The sequence below is a fragment of the Carassius gibelio genome, chromosome B16, assembly GCF_023724105.1.
Source record: "Carassius gibelio isolate Cgi1373 ecotype wild population from Czech Republic chromosome B16, carGib1.2-hapl.c, whole genome shotgun sequence".
Classification (NCBI taxonomy): Eukaryota; Metazoa; Chordata; class Actinopteri; order Cypriniformes; family Cyprinidae; genus Carassius; species Carassius gibelio.
In genome coordinates, this window is record NC_068411.1 from 28,907,174 (window position 1) to 28,927,230 (window position 20,057).

General features: G+C 36.0%; 1 protein-coding gene across 3 annotated transcripts in view; it reads right to left on the reverse strand.

Moving 5' to 3' along the window:
* Positions 1-20,057, reverse strand: part of LOC127974776 (raftlin) — a 95,240-nt gene that overhangs the window by 18,031 nt on the left and 57,152 nt on the right. For all 3 annotated transcript variants that reach the window (XM_052578280.1, XM_052578281.1, XM_052578279.1), the window contains exons 6-7: positions 13,831-14,034; positions 4,987-5,102 (exon numbers count right to left, since the gene is read on the reverse strand). In XM_052578280.1, the coding sequence (XP_052434240.1) occupies positions 4,987-5,102; positions 13,831-14,034 (320 nt within the window). The remainder of the gene's footprint in view (positions 1-4,986; positions 5,103-13,830; positions 14,035-20,057) is intronic.

The window sequence follows — 20,057 nt, forward strand, 5'->3', positions numbered from 1 at the left end:
GTTTGGGAAGGTTGCATTAAATTAAAGGAAACTTTTTAAGACATTTATAATGTTACAAAAGATTTCCACAAAAAATATATTAAGCAGCACATCAGTTTTCAATATCGCTAATAACAAAAAAAATTTTGGCAGTAACATTTAATAATATCAGAATATTAGAATGATTTCTGAAGGATCACATGACACTGAAGACTAGAGTTATGATGTTGAAAATTTAGCTTTGCATCAAAGAAATAAAATACATTAAAAATATATATCCAAATAGAAAACCAATTATTTTTATATTTCACTATACTGCTGTTTGTACTGTACTTTTGATCAAATAGATTCAATTTTGAGAGGAAGATACTTCTTTCAAAAACATTACACATCATACCAACCCCAAATTTCCTCTAGAGCATCATTAAAACATTTCTAGGGAAAAAAAAAACTAAAAACAAGGATTGCACCAGAAGATCTCAGAGATTGTATTAACCTTTTCAGACAAAGAAGCAGATTGCAGCTCACAGACTTCCATTCTCAACAACTAAAAATAGTCCAGCCTTATTTTACACCTATATCACACTTTTCTACCCAGGGTCTACAGAACGGCATATCTGTCATGGATGTTCGGCTGCCGCTGATATATATATCCTCACAGCCAGACAGCAACCGTCTCCCTGTAGCGTTAAAATCACACACACGTCATAAACTTACTATAAACTCAGTATACTGGAAATAGACTAATGAAAGTCACAGTTTTTTGGTTTCAGAGCCATGTAGTTCAGCCACATTCAGACAGACAAAGGGAAGTGTTCTTTGAAACGGCAGGTCGCATGTTTTTCTCACCTCCACAGGAACCATAAAGGTCACATTGCCAAAGGCCGTGTTTTAATGGTCTATCTACAGTCTACATATCACACCGCTCCACTGACTACACTGACCTTCAAACTTTACCTTCTACTCTAACTACATACTAAATATATATCACCCGAGGAAAATTATATTGCTCAGAGCTTGCTCGGGCAAGTTTCTCCTTTGATGCTTCTCCTGTAGCTACTTGAACTGACTTTGAGCAAAGTTTAAGACATCTTTGAGCTCTGTTATGAAACTCCAGAGTGTTTTTCTCATGCAAAACTAAACTTCGTTATTAGCATCCTGATGCAACCATGTAATAGTAATCTTATTTGAGCTCTAATTGGGTTTCTGGTAACTTTTTAAAACAGTTATGCAATGCTTAACTTGTTAACTTATTCTGCTTTGTTAGATCTCTCTCATCTCACCGATTCCTGTCCTTTATAGTTGAATAAATCCAATCCGAGCAGCAGAAGAACTGCGATCGGGGTAAAAGTGATTAGAGTTTAGACTGTAAGACGTCGACACGCTTCAAGACATGCGAGAAGAATCTGAGGCTGCTGTAGTTACACAAGCTTTAGATAGACATGAATAATTTGAAAAGGAGCTAGACAGGAAAACCATAACAAGATCGGTCTAAATTTCACATTGGGTCTTTAGATGCCACGGGCGAGGGATTGTTTTGAGCAGTCGTCCCCGGGCCTCGGTCTGTCTGTGTTTACTCACAGAATGTTCCTGAAATAGGACGCAGGGTTAAAGCACAGCGGTAACTGTTTTCATATTCATGTGATTATCATCCAATTTCCTTTTCTCTTAGTGACCAGACAATGTGCAGGACACTTTATTCAGTTAAAGCAGTGTTTATACTTCACAAACATCATGATTGTCACCACCTGTGGTTTTTAGTATTACACATCTGAAAAGCAATGCAAGAACACAATTAAAGCCAATTTTTCAACTCAGTTTTTGCCTCAAAGGATTTATTCTAATTAAACGAGTGTGTGTGTGTGTGTGTGTGTGTTTGGCTTAGTTCCTAGCAATGCATGTTACTAATCAAAAATTAAGTTTTGATATATTTATGGTAGGCAATTTATAAAATATCTTCATGGAACATGATCTTTATTAATATCCTAATGATTTTTGGCACAAAAGAAAAATATATAATTTTGACCCTTACAGTGTATTTTTGGCTATTGCTACAAATATACCCACGTTACTTATGATTGGTTTTATGGTCCGGGTTCATATATGTATGCCATTTATCTGTGAGTGGAAAAAGATCATTTATTTCTGTTTTTTTTAACATATAAATGCACTACATTTCTTGTAATTTCATTTTTTTCTTGTAATTTATATTTTCTTGCCATTTCAATTTTCACTTGTGCCTTCTCAAAGCTCTGACAGTATTTCTTATTTTAAACTTTATTTTGTCATCACATTTTACTTTATAGGTGCCTATATTTTTTTATTATTAATAATTATACAGATACATTTTAAAATATAGTTATTTCTTATATTTGGTCAATTGTATCTAACAGTTCTGACTCTCTTTTCTTTTAATGTATTTTTAAGGCAGTTACCTTTTAAAACATTTTTATTCAATGCGTTTCCATCTGAGAAAATCCATTTGACTATATGACTTTATATCTTTCAGTTGCACCTTTATTTCTCATAATTATGGCTGTATTTCTTATTTTAATAAGTCAGCATTACCTGTTTTACTTTATAGACATCCATACTGTACGTTCGAGTGTCGCCACTGCACTGCAGCTCTCTCTGAAGTCTGCTGCTCTTCTCTTAATAACACACCCTTATATACGGAGAGAGCTCACTGCGACTGATAAAAGGCTGTTAAGGCAATTTCCTTCTCAGTGGATCAAAACTAATAAGTGTTGCTGTGAGTAAATCTTCAAGGATTATTCCTCAAGGAAATCTAAAATGGAAAACAGTTTTTTTAGGTACGTTTCAGGGGCTGAGCTCTACCGACAGAGCGCCCTCATTACATTACATGTCCAAGGTTACACTGCCTATTGATTTTCCTTTACGACAAGAATAGAGTCCTCGCTCAATTTGACTCGTATTGAACAAACATGGCTGAGTAACTCCATACAAGTGCTTTGGAGATTTATGCGTGCAATTAAACATTTAATTAAAGGTATAATAATAAATTATATATTACATATATAATCAAATATATATACATTTATATATTTAATTACTCCCTTTTGATTATATTCATTAATTTAGTTGCTTTTTATGTATACATTGTACTGTGTGAAATTGAGTAAATAAATACATAAAAAAATTACTGGATTTATTAACTAACAATTTATTATGCAACTAAAAAACAACTTGTATAAACACTGCTTTATACATAGTTAAGTAGAAATAATATTAAATAAAAGCAAGAATATTTTTAACTATATATATATATATATATATATATATATATATATATATATATAAAATAAATTGTAGAATATTGTAATTGTAATAACTACATAAATAAATATATTGAATGATATCATACATTTTTATTTGTTGCACTACATTAAAAAAAGCATTTCTCAGAATGCCATCATTGAGTGAATGACTAATGTGCAGTGATTGTCTGATGCTGTTATAGAAACATATTTCTTGAGACGTTTGAAATAAACATGCAGGCTCATTGAAGACTATCACTGACAGAAAATGTTGAAGGCAGACAGTGAGTCAGACAGCAGCTGAACAGATCAATTCAAAATGTCTTACTGCATTAGTGAGAATCCCTTTCTGTCAGATGAATCTGTATGATTCTGGGGTCTGGTATATACATCAACCTGCCCTTACACAATATGAAAACTGAATACCATTCATGAAATCTTAAATTACAATCGTGTTGAATGCTGGGAGATGTGGAGCAGACTCGTAGATTTAAAAGAGGCACTGGATAATGCTGGACAGAAACAGAGTGTCCTTACTCTCCACTACAGAAACACCGTCATGGCCGAGTAGAAGAGAGGAAATGAGAGAGGACATCAGAGAGCGATTGAGAGCTGCAGGATTATAGAATAAAGCTTAAAACTCGATTACCCTGATAGCATCAGTACACAGTGCTAACTAACATGATGGTGCACGCTTTGCACGCTCCTAACACACACGCACACACACCTAGCCCAAATAAGCCCAAGCTAGACCAACTTGAAAAGAATCAATGGCAAACTGGCACAATATCTGATTTCAGCAAGCATGGCTAAGACTCTCTGAGCAGCAGGAACCATTACTGTCACTCAAACGGGGGTTTCCTGCTTTTTCTGTGCATTTCGTGCTGTGCTTCTAGACATTTTTTTTTCTTCCAGTTTTTGCCTAATCTAAGTTTGTGCAACAAATGAAAGGAAATAGTTCTCTCAAAAATCTAAACTGCACATTTCTTCACCCTCAAGACATTGAAGATGTAGTTTTTTTTATATACATCTGAACAGATTTGGAGAAATTTTGCATTGCATCCTTTTCTTACCAATGCATCCTCTCCATTATCTCTCCATGAACTTTCTTCAGTAAAAAAAGTCCAGAAATCCACTCTCGTTTCTTTAGCACTGTTTTGCTTGTAAACAGTGCTTGATCTGTGCATATTCTTTTCCTGATTCAGACCAGACAACTTTTTCACTGAAGAAAGCAATGTTTTTGTTTTTCATATTTTACCCGGAAGCAACGGTTTAAATGAAAACATCTTAATGACTGTTTGACTGCAAACTCACAACTTTTCACTTCATAAGATGTTAACTGATGGACTGGAGTGGTGTGGATTATTGTTGTTTTTATCAGCTGTTTAGAAGCCCATTCTGACGGCACCCATTCATTGCAAAGGATCCATTGGTGAGCAAGTGATGGAATACTACATTTCTCCAAATCTGATGCAGAAACAAACTCATCTTCATCTTTGATCGGCTGAAGGGGAGTATTCAATTCTAATACATTTCACAAATAATTACAGTAAAATGAAAAGTAATGCATTGAAATGAAATAAGAAATTCTGAAGTAGAAAGGTTAATATAGTTTTTTTTATTGTAAAACATTCTCCAATTACCTTATACTCTGAATAATCATTTTTACAGTGTACATGACAAAAGTATTCTGAATGACTGAATGCAAACGTGTTTGAGTGTAACTCACATCAACGATTGTCCATTGTTCCACCACTATAGCGTCGTACGCAGCAGCTGCATTGGTGTCACTCTCCATCCCCTCCTGGAACACAAACACACTGTCCACAGTCTTGACGAGAAAATCTGCAAGAGATAGAGGAGAAATCAGTCAGTGTTCTGGGTTTAATATGATGGCTATAGAACATCAGTTGGGTTCACTCTTGGATATACTTTCGCTTTAACATCTATTATATCCAGAACATTCCATGAAAGCTAAATGTACGAAAGCACAGGAAGAAAAGGGACACCAACTATAACTGGAATTCTAGGTGATAAAAATATAACTAGAGAGAGAGTATGTGCGGATGGGGAAGTCATTTGAAATATTTCCAAGTGTCAGCAACAAGACAGACAGAGACTAATGAATGACCAGCCTAATTAGCCAACACATCCATGTTGGAATGTAGAACATTTCGGGCGAAATAAATAAAGCTCTTTCAAATGCACATTTTAATGGCCTGATGTCGCTGCCGCCCCATGTGGTTCCTGCGTTTGGCCCTGTTTTAGAGTGATCTTTATATATGGCTGGATAATAAGCTCTGCTGAGTATTGAAGACGAGCACAGGGGCATCTGGGAGCCGGCTCACATCCCGTGTTATTTCTGCTCTGTGTCCTCTCATGGCTCAAGAGCTTCCTCCATTTACACACTAATACTGTTTGTGCTGCCCCTGTCTGCTCTGGGAGACACTCCAGATTACATTATAGGGGGACTGAGGGATGGGCGACCGTGGGCCGGCCCCGATGGGAAAGGGTTTTTTCTCGGGAAAGGGAGGGGACCGGTGTCTGTTGCCTGCATCCTTCCATCAAAAAAACCCATTTAAGACTGCACTTACTCAATTGAAGGCATCTCACCGGCCTTTCAAACAAAGCCATTGTTCTGGCCACCTTGCATGAGATGTTCCCACTTGGGATAGTGATTGGAAAAGTCAGAGGGAGATTGCCTCAGCTGTCGAGTCTGTCTGCGGTGTCTCAGGTGAGCGACTCCGACAGGGAGACGCACCAGACATGGGCTCAATAAGCCGTCGAGTCTGCGAGAGGACCGTTTATGGAGATTGACAGAGAGAGATTGTCCGTTTGATGGAGTGAGACTGTCGGGGGTATGTGGAGTTAGTCTGGCCAGGTCCTGCTGACTGATAGCGGTCAGGTTTAAGGAGCTGCTAATGCTCAAGACAGCTTATGTATATTTTACGACGTGGGGCAGAAACGGGCCGAGACAGGGAGGAGGATGTGAACATATTAAATGTCAGTCACTTGAGCAGACAAACTACTTCAGAGAAGCTTTACTGTCCTGACAGTGATGTTGTCTTTGTTAAAGGTTAAAGGCTACCAGCACCAAACAAACGCAAAACTAATGATTAACTAACATTCTGTCTATCAGCTGTTCTATAGTTCTATCTATCATTCTGTCAATCTGTATCTCTCTCCATAAATCTGTCTTTATCTATCTATCTATCTATCTATCTATCTATCTATCTATCTATCTATCTATCTATCTATCTATCTATCTATCTATCTATCTATCTATCTATCTATCTATCTATCTATCATTTTTATTGTTCTGTTATTCTATTGATTTGTCTGTCTTTCTGTTCATCCATCCATCTATAATTTTTTATCAATCTGTTGTTCCATCCATCCATCCATCCATCCATCTATCTATCTATCTATCATTTAATTTTTCTGTTCTATTTGTCTGTCTGTCTTTCTGTCTATCCATCCATCCATCTATCCATCCATCATTTTTATCGTTCTGTTTTTCTATCTATCTATCCATCCATCCATCGTTCCTGTTTTTCTGTTCATCCATCCATCTATAATTTTTATCATTCTGTTGTTCTATCTAACCATCCACCCATCCGTCCATCCATCCGTTCTATCTATCTATCTATCTATCTATCTATCTATCTATCTATCTATCTATCTATCTATCTATCTATCTATCTATCTATCTATCTATCTATCTATCTATCTATCTATCATTGAATTTGTCTGTTATTCTATTTATCTGTCTGTCTATCCATCCATCTATCCATCTATCCATCCATCCATCCATCCATCCATCCATCATTTTTATCGTTCTGTTTTGCTATCTGTCCGTCCATCCATCCATCCATCCATCCATCCATCCATCCATCATTTTTATTGTTCTGTTTTTCTATCTATCTGTCCATCCATCCATCCGTCCATCCATCTATATATCCATCCATCCATCCATCCATCCATCCATCCATCATTTTTATCGTTCTGTTTTTCTATCTGTCTGTCCGTCCATCCATCCATCCATCCATCCGTCCATCCGTCCATCGTTCTATATCGATCTATCCACTGATCTACCCATCTATTTATTTGAAATATACTTCATGACATTCACTTTGAAAATTGAATTTTGCATTCTTTTTATAGCCATAATTCAAATTCACAATCTAAATTGGAATTTCAAAAGCATTTTAAATTCCATTTTGAATGGCGCCGATGTTCAGAATAACACTTGAACAGTCAGAAGAGGAGTGACATCCGTATTTAGCTGCAGTGTGAATGCGCTCCATAAGACCAGGTACGTGTATTAAGAAACTAAATAGGATCAATTTGGATTTCATGTTGACTTTAACATTTAAAAAATGACGCTCTTCACTTTAATGCCGTGAATAGGTATGTCTGTCATTCTCTCTCCCTCATGGACCTGTTCAAATACTTCCATTCATTCTCTGATTCTTTTGTGCATCAGGAAAATGACAGTGGAGGTATCTCCAAAATCCCTTTCATACCGAGATAATACCTTATTGGAAATTCATCCGCTGAATATCTGTGCCTTCGTGCATCTGAATATAGGCAGAACAGCATGAATAGTCAGGCGCATGAATGTGTCGCAGCTGCGGGTGGATAGTCTTTTCTGAGGAAGGGGAAATTCAGCACCGGAGCAAAAGTCAGACAAAAGAAACCTTTTAGTCAACATTGTTGGCGTCTATTCACCGGGAGCTAAACCTGGAACAGTGATGAACCTGTGGACCACCGTGTTGCTTTCCTGTGGAGCGCATGAATCTTTAATAACGATGGCGTTGAGCTGCAAATTCAATCCTGGCCTGATGGGCGGCACTGGCATGCCACACCCATCACATTAATCCCCAATTCCTGCCTCCCACCTTCTCTCACCATGGAAACCCGTCTCTAAGGGCGAGAGAGGCGAAAGGAAAGCTTCCTTATAAAGGACATTCTCCTGGACAACTCCAATGTCAGTGAAGCAAAGCTAGACGAGGACACAGGCGAGGTGCACAAGTAAATCAGTGGAGCAGAACGCCACACCAACAGCATCGACAAAGAGCAGAATCCATCAGGAGACTTTAAGCCGCCACAAACCCCCTTCCACCCCTGCACCGGTGGATAAACTCATATCAAAGCCACCTGGAGGGCAGTTTCTGAAGACGGAGGAGGAGGAGGCCGTGCCACCGCTGATCTCGAAGACTATCATTTTGATCTTCTATAAAATAGGACCACAAATCTCACAAAACCTGTCAAGAACATGTCCTGGTCATTTTTCACCTCCAAAATCAATACAAGTTTTTTTTTTTTTTTTTAACAACATGGTGACTACAATATTTCAGAATCATCCAGTACTTTACATTTGACAAATATTCGCGAATTAAACATACTTTGCATGCAAATACTCATTACCATAATAATAATAATAATAATGATGTTTTTTATTATTTACTATTATAGTATTTTTATATATATATATATATATATATATATATATATATTGAATTAGCTTTTATTTTTATGTATTCAGTTTAAGGTTACACTTTATTTTAAGGTGTCCTTGATACAGTTTAATTATAAAATTGAAGTACTGAGTAATGTTAATTAACTACATGTATAGTTAGGGTTAAGGATTAGGGTTTGGTTTAGGGTTACTTGCATGTAATGATGCATAATTTATTGTTAAAAGAATAGTTTTACCTTAAACACCTTAGAGTTTATATGATTTATGTTTTTATGATTTTTAAAGTCTCTTGCTCACCAAACCTGCATTTATTACATACAAATTACGGCAAAACATTACATTTTTATATCCATTTTGCTATTTAAAGTAAATATATACATATAAACATTACATTTTTATATCCATTTTTGCTATTAAAAAAATATATATATTTTTATATTTTTATATATATATATTATGCTTAACTTTTATAAAAAATTGTGTCATAATGCAAAACATGTTTACAGTCTTAAAATGAGCTTCATTATTTTTATGCAGAATATGATTAGTGTAAATACATTGTGAAGGAAAGCATTGCTATTAGCCTTGCGAGGTTTGTGGCATGAATATGACTATTATTTCCTGTTGATTTTGGGGTGAAACGTAACCTTGCCATGTTTTGGAGAGATTCTCCCAGAGAATCTGTCTGGGATGGGGTTGTGTTATGATTGTGTGCATCCCTCCTCACATATTCCGGACGTGTTGATGTTTACAGCGAGAATGAGAAGACACTGTGGGAGTGCATCACCATGGAGTTCTCATTATGCATTCGCAGGCCAGACTCAAAGTGGAGCTAAATTTGGAGAGATCTGGCCCATGTGCTCACAGGCCTGATAATGAATGCGTCTCCAGCCTTTCATGTAATCAGACACTTATGAAAAGTCTACATGCTGCTGTTGCTTTGATATCACATTGTTCCCGGTCTCCACGGGGCTCTGCCAGCACCTCGCCGTCCTCCTGCTTTAACACGGCCCTCACTTCCTGTTGTTTTTCTTTCACACGTGTGGTTGACATGAACACCATCATTTGTCTCGACTCATGAAACATATTGTGTTTTACTTTACATATTAATTTAGTGCTGCTTATGAGGTTATATATTCTACTTTTATTTATTATTATTATTATTTTTAAATATTTATAAAGTCAAGTTTTGTATTTAATATCCCATGCATATATATATATATATATATATATATATATATATATATATATATATATATATATATATATATTCTTTTTTTTTTTAACATTTTTATTAGTGGTCTTTGTAATAAAAAATATATATATATATATATGCACACAGTGTTATTGTAATATTATATTATGCCCTGCTGTAGCATTTATCAACATCTGAATTTTATATTTATATTTTCTGTTAATGTTTTAGTAAATTTGTAATGCAATTTAGTCAATTTTTTTGTGGTATTACTGTTTAGCTTTATTCTTTAATTCAGTTTTACTAGTACTTCAAATTATTTATTTCAGTTTCTAGTTTCATCTAATTTTATATATTTGATTTTATTTGAGACTGATTTAATAGTTTTCTTTTATTGTGTCCTACTTTGTTAGTTATTCCACTTTATTTCCTTTTTTAAAATTGTATTTTAGTTTATTATGCATTGCATTTTAAAATATTTTTGTTAGTATTATTTGAAAAAAAAAAGTTTTTCATCTAATATTTAGATATTGTTTTCTTTATACACTTTTTAATAGTTTTATAAATATTTGTGTTCTACTTTACATTTTTATTTGGGTATGTAATATACAGTATTCCACCTTTTTTAAAGTCATGTAAACGTAGTTTTTTTTTTTATAGTCATTTGTACAGTCACTTTTTTGTGCATATTTTTTAGTTTGTTTATTCATTGAGAGTATTACATTTTTAACTCTATTTATTAGTGGCTTTTGCAAAGTCAAGCATGGGTATTATTATTGGCCATAGTCACGGTTCGTATTAGTAGTTTACAGTGTTGGGCAAGTTACTTTTAAAAAGTAATTAGTTACAGTTACTAGTTACTTCTTCCAAAAAGTAACTAAATTAGTAACTCAGTTACAAATTTTTAAAGTAACTAGTTACTTAAGAAAGTAACTATTGCGTTACTTTCAAGTAAAATTAAATTTTAAATGCTCAAACGTGACCCCACCTCTACCCCTCTTTAAAGGAACTTAAAATACATGTGCATGTTCAATTATTTATGATAAATCTGAATATTATAATGAAATGGACACTTAATACAATACATTATTAACAGAAACATGAAACATTGTACACACATCTAAAAAAAAAAGTTGCTGTGGGACAAAGTGAGACTAGCCTCCAATCAAATGGCATGTATGTAGATATTATGTTTATATAGTGGATCAATGCAAATAACACGATAGATTTTTGGGAACTTTTGATATTTCCTTTTATTGTTTCTTTAATTTCTTGAAGGAAAAAGTAATGTATATACTTCTATTTAGAGAAGGCTACTTTTGGATTATTTGGGCTCGTCGCCATACCTGTCTCTCGTTGACTGACTGGCTTGTGTTGTTCGTTGTGTGTCCTGTCCTGTCCGATGATGGGTCGTTCGCGAATGAGCGTTAGTGATGATGGATCGACTCGTTCGCGAATGAGCGTTAGTGATGATGGATCGACTCGTTCGCGAATGAGCTTTTGAGGAGTCGTTCGCGATTCGCGAATGAGCCGACTCTAAGAGCCGGCTTTTTTAGTTGAACTTCGGGAGCTGGCTCGCATATCTGAAGAGCCAACTCTATTTTTTCAAATTTAGCCTATAGAAATTAAATAATTATGTAATAAAAATTGAAATATTATAGTCAAAGTCATTTAAAGAGCCGTTTGTGAGCCAAAGAGCCGGCTCTTTTCAGTGAGCTGAGTCAAAAGAGCCGAATTCCCATCACTATGCGTGCTTTCGAAAACCCGCCCAACTCTACCTCTGATTGGCTTACAATGAAATTTTACTCTACCTCAGCCAATCGTCAGCATTTATGCGCTTGTCTCGTGCTCTGCCCACTAACCAAGGAAGAACAGTAAAAAAAGTATTTGCCTCTCGCTCAGAGATCTAACGTTAGTTGGTCTGATGAAAAAAAAAAAACAGCTTCATCATCAGTTATAGTAACGCGCCGCATTTTTTGGCAGTAACGGTAACGGCGTTATTAAGATGAGAAGAGTAATCAATTAGATTACTCGTTACTGGAAAAAGTAATGCCGTTAGTAACGCCGTTATTTATAACGCCGTTATTCCCATCACTGGTAGTTTATTAGACTTGATTGCTTGTCCTGCCTTTGTCTTAAGGACACGAATAATGTCTCAAGTCGTGTTATTTGGTAAATAGATGTCTGCTTTTACTGTTTCAGACTTGGGTAGAGATAAAACAGGCAATTTGTATTGAATGAGGAACTTGTGTCACATCTAGAGGTCAGAATACAGACTTTTGTGACATTGGGTATTGCACAGGCCAATACCACTCTTATTTTCCTCAGAAAATATAATAATCAAATTAAATCTGCTTTTGCTCAGTAATTACCTCAGGACGTCTTCCCTCAGTAGAACAGCACAGAACTTGGCAGGGGTTTACTGACTATACAGGGGAGTCATTAAAGAAAATTAATTAACTAATAAGAAGCTTGGGTTTTGCATCATTGCTATCACTGCACACGTTCTCTTGCCACACCATTACCACCTGAAGACCCAGAAAGCTCTAAATGATGACAAATACCCTCCTCTCCCCATGTCCCCGATGTCATAACCCAGCCACAAAACGGCGTATATTCAGTTAGCCATCAAAGAAGAAAGCGCAACTCAAAGCACCAGTGCATTTCCCTCAGTGCTGGAGATCCACAGCACAGATCTCTACTGCGCTTCCTGAAAATGCTTTCAGTGCACTCAAGTGAGCCAAACCAATAAGCTGTTTTAATAACATGATTAATTAATTAGTCAGAAAATAAAATATGGCACCCTAGTATAATATCAAACTAATCAATTTTCTAAATAATGCTCATCCATTTATTAGAAGACGCATTTAATTCAGTCATTTATCATCTATAGGATGAACATATATTAATATTAATAATATCGTAACACTTATTTATAACCTCTATACAATTACAAATGGTATATAATATATATTAGAAAAATAAAACAAGTTTTTACCAAATTGTATTATTTTATTTTTATTATTTTTAATTTTTTTGAACTGTGTTATGTTTGTGATTTTATTTCATCTATTTATTTGGTCAAGGTTGTCTTGAGTTATCTGCCAGTAAATATATTAAAACTGTCACCCCATCCTGAATACGGGACGCCTACATTTACTTCACTATATTACAATAAAATCTAATCTAATCTTGACAAACTATATATAGTTGGAAAGGTCTAAGACTCCAAAGTATATAATTGACCAATGTTTTTTGTTAAAAATTATGTAGCAAAAGTAATAGATTAATTTTTGACAAGAGTGCACCTTCAAAAATTTAAATTATAACAGGAGTTTTGACCTTTTTTAAAAAAAGACTTCTTCGTTGACTTTTTTTCTCATTTGAAATTATATATCACCTGAAAACTTAAAATCTCAAAATTAATCCTTTAAAACCCATTTTAAAATCAGACATTGCATTACCATGTAAATGGTACATCATTATCATGTTACAAAATGTTTTCAGTCATGAATTATAAAAAGTTAGTTTTGTATCATGGACATTCAAGTCTTCAAAAACGTGAGTGACCGTTAAGGGGTTAATAGATTTGAACTATACTTAGTATGAAATAAATGTATTTTTAATATAATTATTATTATTTTATTTTTTTACTAGGGAGGTCATGTATTTAATTTTATTTTTGTCAAAATAAATATATATGTACACACACACACACATTCCACCATTTAATAAGTTTTTAGAAAACCATAGTAATACAAAGTTTGGCTCTGATCACTTTCACCATGTAGTATATTTAGTGATGGGATCAAATGCTAATAGCATCACTGAATCATGGTACTACCATAGTATTTTGTAAAATACACTAGTGTGATGAAGTATCAGCACTAACTCACCGTTGTCTCTGGTCAGCTGAAAGTATCCGTCCACTAGTGAGGCTCCGTTGTTGAAGTGTTGAGTCATGTGATCGAGCCAGTTGGCCTCCATCGTGCAGATGCCCTCGCCCTGCGGCTGAACTCGAAGAGGCACTTTAACTGTGTAGTACTTCAGCTGACCCTCACGCCGACCCGGGTAGTTAAACAATCCAAAGAGCTCGGCTCCTGTGCAAATAATAAACACTGATTTTAATGAAATACATAACAGTTACTCCCCCAATTTAATATAAAATATATAATTTTAATGGCAGAGTAAGTTGTAATGAACTTCTCATTAAAACAGGAACTGGCAATGATGAACAGTAGATATATCTATTTACAGTATATATATATATATATATATATATATATTAGTGCTGTCAAATGATTTATTGCGATTAATCACATCCAAAATAAAAGTTTTTGTTTGCATAATATATGTGTGTGTATTGGGTATATTTATTGTGTGTATATAAAGACACACACACACAGTATAAATTTTGAAAATATTTACATTGGTATAATTTATATATATATATATATATATATATATATATATATATATATATATATATACACATACATACATAAAAGTAGTAAAGTAATAGCACAAATTTGAACCATTAAAATTTTTTTATATGTATAACACTGTTTTTTAAAAAATAATAATTTGATTTAATGGACCTTGAGTGAATATTTAGTCAGAGGCTGAGACTAAATTTGTACTAACCTTCCAGAGACTAAAATAACCGACCATCATAACCCAAACTCAGACTGGTCTCATCAGCACGGTTATGAGATTTGTTGCTGCCTGTTCCTACACTGTGGCCCTTCACACTTAATTAATTAGCTTGTAGATGGGCTTAACAACTAATTAGCTGGTGTCCTGGTCTAGTGGAGGTGAGTAATTAAGGAATGATGTAGTGGTAATCTGAAACGAGTATTTAGGACCATCGTTTCTCACTAGACCGGTCCCACTAGAGAGAACTGACCATTCGTTCTTCTCAATGAGATTATGTTTGGCTGGAAAACAAAACACAATTTACATCTGCCACAAAGAGAAAGAGTGCAGACCTAATGGATTACGATAGTCGAAGATGAATTTGTTTGTGTGCCTGCTTTACCCAGTAAAGCCTCCCTAGTTTCGGACCTATATTAGAACTAATGGGAAATTGACCGAAAAGATAAATATGGATGCACTTTTGTTCTGGCAGCGATCATTTAGATTGCTGCTGACTGCATTGAGTCATTAACCTCCTCTGACAGAACCAAGAGAAGCCAATGAGAGAGCGATCTCAACGGCTTGCATTTACAGCACAAATCTCAGCAAGAATCAATCATTTATTGTTGTTTTACTTCAACTGGGGTACAACAGGTTCTTCCTATAAACACATTTCCTGTTCCATTCACAGTACATGTGCATCACTTTATTACAGACTGATTTTTATTTCGGCCATTTTTATGAATAGAAGCCAGAGCGAGAAGGAGGATCTGCATCCACCACATGAGGAGAAAAAGGTAAAGTCAACTCATATTTGGAATAAATAACAATTTTATATATATATATATATATATATATATATATATATATATATATAATATAATTTTTTATAGTCTCAATAAAAAATGTTTACTAAACTATTGTTGCTATTGTTGTTTACTTAGAATATATATATATATATATATATATATATATATATATATATATATATATATATATATATATATATATATATATATATAAATTTTTTTTTTTTTTTTTTTGCGACTCAGTTGATTCAGATCGGCACTTCGAGCCTGTTTGCGACTCGGTTGATTCAGATCGGCACTTCGGAGACTGTTCGCGACTCGGTTGATTCGGATCGGCACTTCGGAGCCTGTTCGCGACTCGGTTGATTCGGATCGGCACTTCGGAGCCTGTTCGCGATTCGGTTGATTCGGATCGGCACTTCAGAAGCCTGTTCGCGACTCGGTTGATTCGGATCGGCACTTCGGAGCCTGTTCGCGACTCGTTTGATTCGGATCGGCACTTCGGAGCCTGTTCGCGACTCGGTTGATTCGGATCGGCACTTCGGAGCCTGTTCGCGACTCGGTTGATTCGGATCGGCACTTCGGAGCCTGTTCGCGACTCGTTTGATTCGGATCGGCACTTCGGAGCCTGTTCGCGACTCGGTTGATTCGGATCGGCACTTCGGAGCCTGTTCGCGACTCGTTTGATTCGGATCGGCACATCGGAGCATGTTCGCGACTCGGTTGACTCGGATCGGCACTTCGGAGCATGTTCGCGACTCGGTTGACTCGGATCGGCACTTCGGAGCCTGTTCGCGACTCGGTTGATTCAGATCGGCACTTCGGAGCAGGAAGTCTTTGTCAAACAGTTAATTGGTGATAAATGAATATTTGGACTTCAGCATGTACATTGACCCACAAACAAAAGGTGGACACACTCTAGACTTAATCATCAGTAGGGCTCTAAACTTTTCATCCATTGTTTGTGTGTTACCCAAATAAAATAATGACTAAAAGTAACGTAAAGTCTTTGAGAACTGGATTCTCAAGACAGGTGGTGCATTAGACCAGGGGCTCATCTCCTGTTTCCAAAATATGACGTTATTTTATGGCGTTATTGCCCTGTCAAATGTCGAGAGCGCAGAATTGTTGCACGAAAGTACATTAATATAATGCGCAAATCTCTGTCCTCGAGCCCGGAATATAATGTGCAGAACGCGAATGTCTGGGCTCGCTCATCAGAGAGTGTTGCTCTTGTAAGAATTTTCTCTGGGCTCGCTCATCAGATAGTATGCCTGCACTTAAAACTGAGAGCGTGCGCCCAGTTCCCGCGCGCAAGCAGAGAGATTTGCGCTCGCGCATTATAGGCTAGTGACAAATGGTCAAAAAGTGCTTTAGTTTTCGAGATACCCCTACCGGAGGTAGAACTAAACCCAACAATGTTTTTCTTCATCTCTAAGGTCTCCCATATATGAAATGGATTCTTGGCTAAAAATATTTTACTGCTAAGATTGTTAAATTTAACAGATATTGTTATACACCACAAAACCAATAAAGGACTAAAATATAGCCTGTCCGTATGGGAGTTAAGGCATATAAACTAATGCAGATCAATCGCACAAGCTCTGAGAGCTTTGAAACTTGAGATGTTTGTAGTCAGGAAGTTGATTTAACTACTAGAAAAGACTGGATGTGAATATCTTGATGTATGGAATAAATAGATCCATGTAAACACATATCTAAAATAAGCGGACATGCACAAATTTAATATCTATGCAGAATGTTTTCATTTACTTTGTGCTTGCTTTGCCTGGCATTATCATAGAAACACATATGATGGCTTGACATTATCAGTGGTGAGAAGAATGTTGACAAATTCATGGTTACTGCAAAGTAACTTACATTAGGTAAGTGCTGATCTATATTTATGATACATTTAATAATGATACATTTCATAAGGCACAGTATATTATACAATTCATATGAACCACAGATCCAATTGAATCAGGTTAACATTGGAATGGAACACCTTTATTAAAATATCGTCACTGACGGGCAGAATCTTTGCATGTCCAAATTTTGTCTATTTCATATTTTTTCACAATTCAATGCTATTGGTCAAACAATCTAAAGTGGTAAACAATCTAAAGTGTTTAAAATAGATTGAGAGCAAATCTCTTAACTCCACTGGACACTTCAACTGTCTGAGAATCCTCGTAACGCCACCTCTTCTTTTCTCCGCGGCAAGAAGTTCCACGGCATTTTGTGTCCTCAGGATTTAAAGTCGCAACGATTGAGAAATCATCATCGAGCAACACATAAAGCAAGCCTTAACTCTGATTTTATCTTTTTTAAACTATGATATCAGTTATTGATGTATTTTAAATGTTTACTTATTACTAGGCAAGGCAAGGCAAGTTTATTTATATAGCACATTTCATACACAATGGTAATTCAAAGTGCTTTACATAAAATAAAGTAAAATAATCATGAATAAAAATAATAAAAATAAAGACAAGCAATTTTAAAACTTTTAAAATTATGAAAAAAACTACTTTACTAAAATGAATTTAAAAACAGTTAGAAAATGATTTTACATAAAAAAGGTGAAAATATAGTGCAGTCAGTTCGGACATTGCACAGTGCTCATTTAATAAATGCACAGCTAAACAGATGAGTTTTGAGTCTAGATTTAAATGTGACTAGTGTTTTAGCACATCTGATCTCTTCTGGAAGCTGATTCCAGCTGCGGGCAGCATAGTAACTAAAGGAGGACTCCCCTTGTTTTGTGTGAACCTTCGGTATTTCTAACTGACTTGATCCTAGTGATCTGAGTGCTCTGTTAGGTTTATATTCAGTGAACATATCTGCAATATATCTCAGTCCTAGGTCATTTAGTGACTTATATACGAGTAAAAGTACTTTAAAATCAATCCTAAATGTAACTGGAAGCCAGTGTAAGGACCTGAGGACTGGTGTGATATGCTCAGATTTTCTGGTTCTAGTCAGAATCCTGGCAGCAGCGTTCTGCATGAGCTGCAGCTGTCTAATGGTCTTTTTGGGAAGGCCGGTGAGGAGCCTATTACAATAGTCCACCCTGCTGGTGATAAAGGCATGAACAAGTTTCTCAGTGTCTTGGCTGGAAACAAAACCTCTAATTCTTGCAATGTTTTTGAGATGATAGTATGCTGATTTAGCTACTGCTTTGACATGACTACTGAAACTCAGACCGGTCTCCAGAATCACACCAAGATTCCTGACATGATTTTTAGTTGTTTGACCCCTAGAGTCAAGGTATGCATTCACCTTGAACACTTCATGTTTGTTTCCAAATGCAATGACTTCAGTTTTTTCCTTGTTTAGCTGAAGAAAGCTCTGGCACATCCAGCTATTAATTTTATCAATGCATTGGCAGAGGGAGTCAATAGGCGGATCTTTTTGTGACATCATTGTTTATGTTTGTCGCGTTGCATCATGGGAATCGTGTGGCAGGAAACACCGCTAGATACCTGTAATTTGATTGTTTTGCACGTTTGGAGGAGGATTTAGAGAAGAGGATGGTTCACTCTTGCTGTGTGGTCGATTGTACGGTTAGTTGGGGGCCTGATAAAAAGTTTTTTCGAATTCCCTCCGAAAAGGATAGCGAAAAATGAAAGAAATGGTTGCGTGCAATTAGGCGATTGAACCTGGACGCTCCGAAGAAAGCCTGCAGCTTCTGATCGAGTTTGTGAGGCACATTTTGTTCATGGTAAGTCTTAGTGACTATGTATTTATAGAAGATTGAATAAAAATAAATAAAACTGAGTCAAATCAACCGAGTCATATGTTTTCGCTTTCTGATTCAGGTGTCCCAAACCGCAATCCACAGCACCCAGACTATGTTCCTCACATCATTCTGTAGCTGTGCTTTGCTGCAAGCCTCACTAGTACATGCAGCATTTGTAAGTCCTATCCTGACAGCTGCTTCTACTTTAAACATTAAAGCTGCTACACGACTGCATGTTTCTCCAAGACTGGATTTGAAAGAAGGAGAAATGTGTAAGCTGTGATATACAATTTTTCACCATTAGTACAGACGCCATTGAAAGTCTCACACTGAAAACAATTGAATTGGTACAACAGTCACTACATTTTCAGTAAATAAATAAGTAAATAAGAACACTGATCAATGAAGACTTACCCGGCTTTGCAGTCGCAGTGAGCAGTGATTATTTCGCCGTTCTCTCTGGCGATCACCCACGGGAGATGCGAATCATGCTGTGACTCTGCTTGGCCAGGTCTAACCTCTGCTTTTAGCATGATCACTGCTTTCTGTTTGGCAGAAAAGATTGGCCCAACTTTTCGAGAAACAAAATAATCATAGGCCTTCAGACTTTTGAAAGCCTTTAATCTTTCATGAGTGAAGGGTCCAGGGGTTTCTATTAAATAAGAATAAATGTCTCCCCAGCAGATTGGTGGCCAAGACACGGGCGAGTCGGACCAACGTTTGGGCTTTGAATAGCTTCGATTTTGTCACCAATACAAATTTTGAGCTTCTCTCCAAACCTCCTCCGGTCTTCAGATGTTAAAGTGCTTATATATTGAGGATTTTGCCCACTTAAGACCCGTTCACACCAAGCACGATAACTATAAAGATAACGATAAAGATATAGTTCTAAAAATCGTTCTCAATATTAAAGAATAGCAGAGTCCACACCATA